General features: G+C 39.3%; 1 protein-coding gene across 10 annotated transcripts in view; it reads right to left on the bottom strand.

Moving 5' to 3' along the window:
- LOC115219722 (N-acetylated-alpha-linked acidic dipeptidase 2) overlaps nucleotides 1–12,606 on the bottom strand; it is a 785,126-nt gene that overhangs the window by 107,960 nt on the left and 664,560 nt on the right. For all 10 annotated transcript variants that reach the window (XM_036509422.1, XM_036509419.1, XM_036509418.1 and 7 more), the window contains one exon: nucleotides 9,699–9,788. In XM_036509422.1, the coding sequence (XP_036365315.1) occupies nucleotides 9,699–9,788 (90 nt within the window). The remainder of the gene's footprint in view (nucleotides 1–9,698; nucleotides 9,789–12,606) is intronic.

The raw sequence follows: 12,606 nt of genomic DNA, 5'->3' as shown, positions 1-12,606 counted from the left end.
GACATACTGTAAGATAGGAAAACAAGTCTGTTGATATCATAAGGAAAACTGAAAATAAATAATGCATGATATACATATAAAATAGAAGTGGCCAACTAAGACAATAGTGTGAAATTTGAAGGAGATCTGGGTTATTATTTCTAGCAAATTGAGTGACTTCATAAAGGTCTCTGAGCAGCAATCACATATGAACTGAGTTCCCTTTGACCAATTTCATTCTGACTGCCATTGGAATCTACAGATATACAGACATGCTAATGAAGAAGCCTCTATAAGGTTGTTCAAAATGCTAGAAATAGCAACCAAATTACTCTCTAACCCTGCTACTTTAAAAGCACAAAGATTCATTGAACAATGTAGTCATGGATATGTGAAAAAATGGGGTGGTCCAGGCTGAAGTACCTTTGGTTGTAGAAACAGCAGCCATTCAGAAACATGAAAATCCATCCTGTCCAGGCTGCAGCACTGCATCAAAAATAACCAAACACTGCCCATCAGAATGTGCAATATGGCCATCAGCAAGGCATGGAATATGTGGATATATGGATCGGTAAGTTACATTTTTCAGTCGGTTTGACTATTTATATGCTTGCTTAATCAAGGTTGACCTAGGGCTAAAAAGCCAGCAACCAGTAGGTGTAGAATAAGACAACTATCATACACTGAATATATGGTGGTGATGGTGACCCCCTTCGGTCAGACACTGACCATGGGTTTGCACCTAGAGAGTTACCCTCTGAGGCACAAGTCTGGGCAAGGTTGTTTTTATGGAAGACCAGCAGTCACCCATGCATACCGGCCTCCCCTCTCCACGTCACCGATGTTGTCCAAGGGAAAGGCAAGGGCCAATACAGCTTGGCACCTGTGACGTCGCAACTCATTTCTACAGCTGAGTGAACTGGAGCAACGTGAAATAAAGTGTCTTGCTCAAGAACACAACACGCAGCCCGGTCTGGGATCCGAGCTCACAACCTCACGATCGTAAGCTCGATGCTCTAACCACTGAGCCACGCGCCTTCACATAATTCCAGTGATATGGTGTGATATGGTGTCATTTCCAAAAGCCGTTGACATTGAAAAGGCTTGTGGCTGCTATTGCCACAACTACTACCAGCGTACTCCAAGCACAGGTGTGGAGTTACCTTGCTCTGCTTTTAATATTGTTACTACAGTGACACTGGTTGGTCCCATATCACCTCCAGCTAAGCCCACTCAACTCACTTGTCTCTTCATTTCTCATCTTCATCAACCATATATTGTGGTTCTCCAAGCCTTGTATAAACTATGGCACTCAAGGTTTTCTTCTCAGAACATCAATCCTCTGAAGTTCTCTCCTTACTACTGTTTCACCTGCAGATGTCGGCTTGCAATGAGTAATTCAAGATGAACATCAACCTCATTAACTTTAACTGTCTTGAAGAGCTTAAAAAAAGGTTACGGGCATTGTCCCTTCCTTCAGATCAAACTATTAAAAACAAACTACAGTGTCTTTTACAAAGATATTATCATCACGTCTCATTTCTTCCTATTTAAAATAAAAAGTTCCAAGTCTATTTAAGAATTAATCAATTATTTTTTCACTTTAGTAGTTCTACATTCTCCTGAGTTCAATAGATTGAGCAATTAAGTCATATATCTTAGAAACACTATTAATTTATTCCTGACACTTATTTACTGACAACATAATTTATATCAAGAGAAAAGAAATAAAATATTTGAAAACAATGTCCCCCCCCCCAGTAAATATTATATAAGTTGTATACACCTCATTACATAAGGTGTTTTCCCTTTCTATTGAGAGTCATTGACAGAGAAACACAGACAGGGGTGTGTTTTTTGGGGTCTCATTCAATAGTTTGCTGATTTCATTAATTGTTGCATGTGGGGTTATGGGACACAGATTCATAATTTTTGAATGTTGTGGGTTGAAGCTTATGGCATTATGTTTTTCTTTTTTTTTCTTTTACTTGTTTCAGTCATTTGACTGTGGCCATGCTGGAGCACCGCCTTTAGTTGATCAAATCGACCCCGGGATTTATTCTTTGTAAGCCCAGTACTTATTCTATCGGTCTCTTTTTGCTGTCCCGCTAAGTGACGGGGATGTAAACACACCAGCATCGGTTGTCAAGCAATGCTTGGGGGACAAACACAGACACACAAACACGCACACATACATATATATATATACATATATACGACAGGCTTCTTTCAGTTTCCGTCTACCAAATCCACTCACAAGGCTTTGGTCGGCCCGGGGCTATAGCAGAAGACACTTGTCCAAGATGCCATGCAGTGGGACTGAACCCGGAACCATGTGGCTGGTTAGCAAGCTACTTACCACACAGCCACTCCTTAGTTAGTTAATTTTTTGGCTCAAAAAGCAAAAAGCAAGGCCATGTAGGGGGACATGGAGTTATGTACAGGGAGGGTGTTCGTGTAAAGAGTTCAGGCCACTTGTGGTCAAGGGAGACTTTGAACCGAGTGGTCGTCGGCATCTTCACCATCTCGTCTGGCAGCTTATTCCACGGATCCACAAGCCGGACGGAGAAAGCCCCTCTCCTTCAATTGAGATGAAATTGTCACAGATAGAGCTTTTCGGAATGACCCTGCAGCCGACGCTCTGGAGCAGGAGTGAAGAACAGCTCTTTCGAGAGGTTACACCCTCCGCTTATGATGTTGTGAGCAAGAATGAGATCACCACGGCGTCGTCGTTTTTGCCCTGTTCTGTTTTTGTTACTGTGCTACATGCAGTAATGAGGTAAGGAACTGTTTTCAGTAATGTCCTTGCCACAATAGCATTCCATAAGAAATAACTCATCTTAAAGAAATGCAAGTTAAAGTCCTTTCCCATCCAACTGAGACAATCTCACAGGTTCTAGGATAAACTGGTCATCACAACAGTTTTCAATGGTTCATTTGATCATTGCATTATCCTCCGTATATCTAGCATGACACCTCATGCTATACTTGCAATAAGGTGGCGAGCTGGCAGAAACGTTATCACGCCGGGCGAAATGCGTAGCCGTATTTCGTCTGCCGTTACATTCTGAGTTCAAATTCCGCCAAGGTCGACTTTGCCTTTCATCCTTTCAGGGTCGATAAATTAAGTACCAGTTATGCACTGGGTTGATGTAATCGACTTAATCCGTTTGTCTGTCCTTGTTTGTCCCCTCTGTGTTTAGCCCCTTGTGGGTAGCTAAAAATAATGCTATGTTTGCAAGACTTTGAGAATTTATTCACTTGCCACAATAACAGCTGACTTTGTCTGAGGTGACAGACTCCTTAGACTGGAAATGAGCAATAAGCTCCAGCCAGCTTCTCGTCAGGCAAATCTTCTCATTCATGTGATATCCTTATGGATAAACAAATACACTGCAACAGTGTAAGAACAATATAACTGAAACAAACAGCAGCAACCACAAGGAACATAGCAACAATTTTTTAAGAACCAGTAATCCAACATGCTAACTCGAACTGTAAACTTTGCACTCCAGCTTTGAACTATAAACACATGAACGGTGGAACTAGCACAAACTATCTCACTCAGATCGCTACTATTTATAAGTAGTGATCCAGTCCATTCTCACCAGGAGGCATCGTACTCTTGCAAATTTTTCTTTCTTTCTTTCTTTTTGTTTACTCTTTTACTTGTTTCAGTCAGTTGACTGCAGCCATGCTGGAGCACCGCCTTTAGTCGAGCAACTCGACCCCAGGACTTATTCTTTTTATAAGCCCAGTACTTATTCTATTGGTCTCTTTTGCCAAACTGCTAAGTGACGGGGTCATAAACACACCAGCATCGGTTGTCAAGCAATGCTAGGGGGACAAACACAGACACACAACATATATATATATATACATATACATGACGGGCTTCTTTCAGTTTCCGTCTACCAAATCCACTCACAAGGCTTTGGTCGGCCCAAGGCTATAATAGAAGACACTTGCCCAAGGTGCCACGCAGTGGGACTGAACCCGAAACCATGTGGTTGGTTAGCAAGCTACTTACCACACAGCCACTCCTGCGCCTATATTTATTTATTTATTTATTTTTTGTATCCTTTTCGCTTGGGTATTATCTCAAGGTGTTCGGCCTGCTTTCTGTTTCTCATGCTGGTTCTACGGAACTCTATTGCTTTTGGTACCAGTACATCGAATATTTCACAGAATACTTCCATGGGAAACACCACTCTTTGGACATACATCCGAATATCATCGCATAGTGAAAAACTACTGGTATCTGAATTTTCATTTTGTTTATTTTTTAAAGCTTCTTTTATTTTCGTAATATATGCATCACCTACAGCTTTCATTCTTATATCCTATGCTGTCACTGGTAGTTCTTGGATAATGTTTGTCATATCATTTTTAATTTTATTTTCTGCCTGCAGTGCGACTATAACAGTCTCTTCTAGTGCTTCCAAAATTTTTGGAATTAATCTTGAAAGGCATTTTTTTTTATAGAATGTATTGCATTTTGAAATTGTCAATTTAGTTATATTAGACCCCAATGTTGCGGCAGTTCGCAGTATGAGTCAGTCTTTTACTCTAAACTTAATTGTTCTGCTTCTGAAAGCTGAGTCTTGAGCATCTCCAACTTCAATATTTCTACATGACTACTCTCATGGAACTCTAAACTAAAGCTAGAGCATTTCAATGTTTACATACAAGATGGGTGTATTATCATTTCAGTACCAGATATTTCAGTGAAAGTTCTTCATTATAAACAAAAGCAACATGCAGAAATGTAGGATTTAAACTTTTATTCTTTCTTTTCTTTTACTTGTTTCAGTCATTTGACTGCGGCCATGCTGGAGCACCACCTTTAATCAAGCAACTCAACCCCGGGACTTATTCTTTTGTAAGTCCAGTACTTATTCTATCGGTCTCTTTTGCCGAACCGCTAAGTGACGGGGACGTAAACACACCAGCATCGGTTGTCAAGCAATGCTAGGGGGACAAACACAGACACACAAACATATACACACACATACATATATATATATATATATATATATATATATACGACGGGCTTCTTTTAGTTTCCGTCTACCAAATCCACTCACAAGGCATTGGTCGGCCCGGGGCTATAGCAGAAGACACTTGCCCAAGATGCCATGCAGTGGGACTGAACCCGGAACCATGTGGTTGGTTAGCAAGCTACTTACCACACAGCCACTCCTGCGCCCGTGTTATTTTAGAAGGAAAATTGTTGCTTATGACAGTGACCATATTAAAGGCAGCACTAAGATGAGAAACTTTCCATTTAAAGTTTGAACACTTCAGTCAAATTTTAATATTTTTGTTTTAAACCAGAATAAGGCGGGGTGCTGGCAGAATGCTTGGCGGCATTTCGTATGTCTTGACGTTCTGAGTTAGAATGGAATATGAATGTACTGAGTGCATAGGGAGTGGGATTGGGTAGATCTGTTACAATATCAGACAGAATGCTTTGCACTATATGTTCTACTCCCTGCGCTTTGAGTTCAAATGCTGCCAAGGTCAGTTTTGCTTTTCCAGTTCAATTGAGTGGATTGGCATGATTGTCAAAGCATCAAATGAGATGACCTGTGTTTTGAGTTCAAATCCTGCCAAGGTCAGTTTCACTTTTCCAGTTCAATTGAGTGAATTAGTATAACTGTACAAGGACCAGTTGAGGTAAAAATTTCCACCTGACTGATTGGCATTAAATCACTTACAGAGATACTCCAGCTTCTTCCCCATGGATGTGCTGTTCTCTGTCTTTGCCTTTTCTGATGCTACTATAATGGCCTTTGCTCTTTAGAGTTAGCTGGGTCCATGCCCCTTCTATTCATGCATACCCATCCAACTTTCATCTGAATAGATTGGAGTGATTTGAGGGCGCTAGCTGTGAAGATACTTCCTTGATGTCAGAAGAGATTGAATTTTCTTCTTGAAAGAAACTAAATTGGCATATTGCCATTGGAGGATGTTTTGAGGTTTTTCTTCATGGAACCAGTGTGTGTTTGGTGAGTGACATCCAGATTATGAGTGGATAATGCATGGTTAGAGAATGTTAGGGAGAAATGAAGGGTAGTGTCATCTATGTGAGAGTGAGTGTTATTGGATGTGGTGGCAAGTAATTTATTGATGTATGGAAGGATGTAAGTGAAAGACAAAACCAAACCTCGAGGTACCCTGGAATTGAAAGAATAAGAGGCACAAAGAGCAGCGGCAACATGAACAATAATAGTGCACTTGATAGAAAGCTTGTAATCCATGAGAAGAGAGATGGGGGAGTCCATAGGCAAGAAGTTCCAACGGGAGATTTGCATGCCAGACATGGTTAAATGCTTTGCTAATGACGAAGCCAACAACATTACTTTCACCAAGTTCCACCAAGGCAAGATCCCACTTGTATGTAACACAAAAAAATTAGGTTATCAGTGCACCAGGCTTTGCAGAAACAGTACTGGTGGTCCTTACACCTCTATACAGAATTGGCACATATACAAAGACATAAAGCAATTTAGTGGGTTCTGAGGGAAATCTGGCTGCTTTTCCTACCATGCTGAGATGTCATGTAGACACTTCCGTGATGGTTACACTGTATTACCTGAGATGACTGTACACATGATGGTTTTCCTTTCTGTTTCTCAGCACCATGTTACCTCTTAATACTATTTCATGTAAGCCCAGAACTTCCTTCTAAACAATGTTTCACATGCAATATAAAATTGTCTGTGAGGGAAGCAGCGTCCTTCAAGTTGTCCAGCAACAGTTCTTGTGATTTATTTATGGATTTAACGAAGCTCAGTTTTACAGGAGACAGCAAACTTTAGTATCTGAAGTGTAATAAGGAATCAGATGTGCCAGGGGTACTTTGGCTATGAAAGTATTTTCTTCCATGGAGAATAGTTGTCAGAAGAGTTGCCCGAATAATAGCAGACATTAATGCCTTAACCACCAGACTAAGTATGACCAATGCATCACTAGTAGTAATGATGGTGGCTCCTACTTTTAACAGAAGTCGGTAGTGTGGAAGTACAGAGGTTTCCAAAGAATTTAAGAACTCAACAGAAATAAAAGCGAATCTATAAATTTAGAGCTTTGTGAATTATCAGAAATGTGACCTGACAGCTTAGCATTTATGCTTCGACAGCGCTATATTTTGGTGTAAAGTATTACCCTTTTATGCAAGCATTTGTAGTTTTGTTGGTGCTCCTGAAAATTTAGGAACATTCTTGATGTTAGTTCCAAAAAATTGTGAAACTGATGACTAATTAGAGATAAATTATTTTTAATATTTCCTCAGTAAAATGTCGTCATCTGCTCAGAATGGGAATGATGGGAATAGTTTAGTTCCATAATTACAGCCTAAAAATACTGGGTGGCTGACATTGTGTATGTGAAGAGGGAGACAGGACGAGGGAGACAGAAGTGACAGAGGTGTAGGGCACCAGGAGAGAAAGGGAGGGAGAGAGAGAAAGAGATAGAGGGAGAAGAAAGGAGAGAAAGAGAGAGAGAGGAAGGGAGGAAAAGAGAGAATTTTTTTTCTTTCTCTCCTTTGGGATATCTATAAAGCCCAAATCAAATTTAATGGATAGTAATGGTATATATATATATATATAGGCTTGGTTATACAAAAAGGAGAAATAAAACTCAATACGTAAAACAGTAAGGAGATGTGTTTAGCTTACAAAGGAAAGGAAAATGTAGCGAATACATGCAGACAGGTTTATGAATTTATTCAAAGCTAAAACTTTCCTCTGTGATTACTTTGACTCCTTATTTTGTAGAATGGAAATGAGAAACTCAAAGTAATGGAGTGATGTTTCAACATCAAATAAATTTAAACATTAACAGAGAGAGAGAGAGAGAGAGGAGAGAGAGAGAGAGAGAGAGAGAGAAGGAGAGAGAGAGAGAGAAGGAGAGAGAGAGAGAGAACTACTTCCACTCACCATACGCTTCTCATTCTCCATATGAACTACATCTCTTTCTCTCTTCCTTCATCTGTCTTCTGTATTATTATTATTATTATTATTATTGAGTGAGAGAGCAGTGCATGCCATCAAAGTGACACTGGGGTAAAATATACAAAGCCCAGTATAGCCATCATGACTACCCGTCTGATAAGGGTACACCAGGCACATGCATCACAACCATATGTGCACGACATGGTGATCTCATATCAAGATAAACAGTACATGACCTTGCAGGTGAGGCCCAGTTAGAATTTTCTTCTGGTCGAGTAACCTATCTCGCTCAAAAGGTCCTTGAATTGGGATTGTTTAAGGATGTTGAATGAAACACCCATGTTTCCAGAGGTGAATTATTCAAATCCCAAAGAATCCCTCTCAACATATGGCTATGATGCTCCCCCACTACTCCTGCTTGTGATCAGAGATGCACATATTGTCAGCCACTAAGGGACATGCTCAACTGGTTACGGTCAAACAACTGACAAGCAAATCTGTGGTATTGAGCATATTATTATTATTTATTATTATTATTATTATTATTCTTAATATTTTGTTGCTCTTCAGGTCTTTCTGTACTGCCAGTCATCACCTACTTTCTTCTACCTTGTCTACCGCTCATATTTATCATCACTGACCACTCAACCCTTACTCCTCATTAATTATATTTGCTTCAATTATCTCCAACTATCTCTCACTCTCCTCAGATTATTGCAACCACCCTTCCTGTTCTTTTGTTCTGCTCACATTCTTGTACCTTAAGGGCTCATCCTGGTACTTCTTCTCAACCATTTTCATCTCTCTTTCCCAGCTCCATCCTAATTATTCCTACCCACTCTTGCATGATGCAAGCAGCCTTGAATCTCCTCTACAGCAAGAAACCCGTTCCAGCTCCTTCTTTCGTACTTTAACCTCCCACCACTAGCATAAATCTGCTTCCCTCACAATTGTAGTGCCCCCTCGCAACCTAGTTGAAGAGGATCTAAGTCATATGAGCTATGTGGCAATGCCACTGGTGTTGGTTCCACAGAAAAGCACCTTGTATACTTTGTAAAGTGGTTGGCATAAGGAAAAGGCATCCAGCCATAGGGACCATGCTAAAGTAGACAATCATCACCATCATCATCATCATCATCGTCTAACGCCCGCTTTCCATGCTAGCATGGGTTGGACGATTTTGACTGAGGGCTGGCGAACCAGACGGCTGCACCAGGCTCCAATCTTGATCTGGCAGATGGAGCATGATAAGTCATCAGGTACATCAGATCCTGTGAAATCATCCAATCTATGTTGGCATAGAAAACTGATGTTAAGCAGTGATGAAGGTGATGATGATGATGATAATGATGATGATAATGATGATGATCATGACACCAACACGCACAATATCAGGTGATTTACTCAAAAGAAACACAACTTTTCTAGTAAGTGAATAAATATATATCTACACTCTACAATAGGTTATTGAGTACTTAACCTGAACTTGTGACTTGTCTTTTTTCTTAAACAGTGTTTATTGATATGTGTATGTGTGTGTGTGTGTGTGTGTGGTGTGTGTGTGTGTGTGTGTGTGTATGAGCATGTGCATTTACTGAAGGTGGTGTTCTAAGTATGGTCTTAATTATGAGGCTAAAATAAATTATCAAATGTGTTACTGGAAATATTCACCAATGTTCTCAACAGACAATTTGTGTGGCATCAACACTGACTTGGTTACCAAGTAAAAAAAAAAATCAAAAGAAATAAATGAGTACTTACAATGAAGAATTTACATGACCTGGACCTATTTTGTATGTTATGGGGAGTTTTCCCTGCCAATCTGAAGGAACTACTTCACCATCCATCTCACTGAAAAAGAAATGTAAATTGAATTTGATCAGATTTCCTATATGTAATAATAATTAGTTAAAACAAAAAATAATGAGCAGCAAAGTTTTAAAGGTAAAAAACAGTTTGTTATTGACACCTCAATGAAAACAAAAGGGAACGCAGTGTAAATAATGGCCAGAGTCAAAGTATTGAAAAGGTTGCAAGATGCAATGAAAATTTTAGGACAATTAAAATAAGAAAAAAGTGGAAATTTTACCGGTGAGTGTGTTACATAATAAGGCACAAAAAGAAAATGACTCTCCCCAGACACAACAGAACCTCTATGTTACTTCTTCGTAAATTCTGAGTGTATTTCTGTTTTTGATAAGCTGATGGTTTATACAGGCTGCTCTCTTAAAAGACAATTATTGAACTACATCCCTTCAAATAAGAAAGGAAAATTAGAAGTTGTAGAGAAGGTTTAACAACCAGTCTGCCATGGATACTGAAATCAAACGAGCAACAGACGATGGGACAAAATGATGATGGCAAGCAGACACACATTAATAATCAAGTGAACTGTTTCTTAGTTTTGTTCTAGAACGATCTGATGGAAATGAAGATATCTTATTCCTATATTATTGATTTCTTATGTAAGTATTAAGCTATAAGCAACAAATGGACAATCAGTTGATGTTGGTTAGATTACTAGATGTATTTACAGAGGTCGTGGAATAGTTGGGATATATATTTATTGTGTTATGGAATTTAGCTATAACCATTTGTGTCCTATGTTCAAATTTACCCGAACGAATAAAACGGGTACCATTTAACTTCTGAAGTTGTTTTAATTCCATATGTCTCCCTACAAAAACTCAGTCTTGTGATTCATACAGAAATCAATATTCAACTTGCTGCTCTCCTTTAATGAGGCAAGGTAAGCAGTTTTCCACTGTCTGGTAGCTACAGTAAAAGGGGTCATGTAGTAACTGAGACTGAAAGGAGTTGGGGGTAAAAAATTTCCTTTCCAGTCAAAGCCTCATGGTTTCAGGTTCCACTTGGACACTTGGAAAAGAAGGCAAAGGTGGAGAGAGAAGTGTCAAAAATGGAGAGGGCAGATGGAACTTCTCTAAACATGAACCAGTACTTTGAAGAAGTGACTTACCTTTAGTGCTCAGAGTGATCTTGGATCTGTGTCATCCCCTAGCTGACCCTAATTGGAAATCTGTCTATACCAGGAGCACTGTATCAGCTGTATAATTGCATACCATGTATACATTTTATTTCATTCATTTTCTTTTTTGTTTCTTTCCTCATTTGGGTCTATGAAAATCCCCACTGCCACCACCACCACCACCACCGCTCCATCCCACAAAATGCCCCCAGTGGGAAAATAAGATAGATTTTCCACCAGGGTCAACTTTGCTTTTCTCCCTTTCGACTAATAACAATAAATGTTCCTCATGTTAAAACAAATAATTGTCTCAAAGAAGTAATCTTTTTAAAATATTGATTTCAAATTCTAGCCAACAATTCAAGGGACAGGATTAGTCAATTACAGTGACCCCAGTGCTCAACGGATACTTATTTTATTGACCCTAAAAGGATGAAAATCAACCTCAAAGGAATTTGGACTCAGAACACGAAGACGGATGTAATGTCCCTAAAGCATTTTGTCCATCATGTTAACGATTCTATCAGCTTGCCACCTTAAATCTTTCTAAAATATTAATAACAACTAGCACTACCTGTGGAAATTCTGTGGTTATTTTGAAAACTATATGATGAAATTGTATATTTTTCTGAAACATTTGATTCTTGAAAAGATGTAATAAAAATCCACATAAACAGTATTGAAGGGGCAGGCAAGCAAGCAAGCAAGGAAGCAAGCAAGCAGCCAACAAACCAACCAACCAATCTATCTGTCTATCTAGCTAGCCAGCTATCTGTTGGGCTGGCAAGAAAGTAATTTCAGTTTTTTAGTGTGAAATAAGCCATTTTATTCCATACAAAGAATGAACTTTAATTAACTATATATATTTTCCATTTTATTCAATAACCTTTTGTTATCTTTCTGGCAACTTCATGATTCTGTCCTCATAGAACTTCTGGTCCTTATCAGCCAAAAACTGAAGCAAGTGCAAAAACTAGTAAGAATTTAAGTGAGCATATTTTGATGGCTGTGTGTTGCCGGAAGTGCATGAATGATGTGAGTACAAATAAGCTGAAAGAAATGCTAGTTATAAGAAGAATCGGATGTACAAGAGAGACTGCATTGGCATGAATACGGGAGGCATATGGATAATGACTGTTGTGAAGAGAAAACATACCCAGCACTGAAAGTGGATGGAACCTGTTGATGAGGAAGACTGAGCAAGACATGGGGAAAAAAATGAAAACTATCTCAAGATGTTAAGATTCAAAAAAGAAATGACATGGAGTACAGTGTTAGAGAAGGACCGTATTTTTGTGCAATTATAGCAAGCAAAATGTGAAGATGTTGTAAGGGTTGGAAAGCCCTCATTGTATCCATCCTCTGTTCCTCACCCCTACCTTCCCTTTCTTTCACAGATTCTCTCTCCTACAATGACACCCTATAATTTCTTTCTCTCCTCTTCTCTCTGCATCGCCTCTGCCTCCACAACACCCTAACATTGTTCTATCCTTTTTCTTCCCTCACAAACCCCCTACACCACCCATTCATACCTATTTAGTGTGAACTAACACTGGATTGCCCCATACTCAAGCAAATCATAACCCATACCTCTTACTCCCCACCCATTCTATCTTTTCCTTTATAATTCATGCCCACAGCACTATCTCATCTGCTTCACATTTACTTGCACTCTCACCAATA

The sequence above is a fragment of the Octopus sinensis genome, linkage group LG15, assembly GCF_006345805.1.
Source record: "Octopus sinensis linkage group LG15, ASM634580v1, whole genome shotgun sequence".
Classification (NCBI taxonomy): domain Eukaryota; kingdom Metazoa; phylum Mollusca; class Cephalopoda; order Octopoda; family Octopodidae; genus Octopus; species Octopus sinensis.
This window is presented reverse-complemented; position numbering and strand designations above follow the sequence as displayed.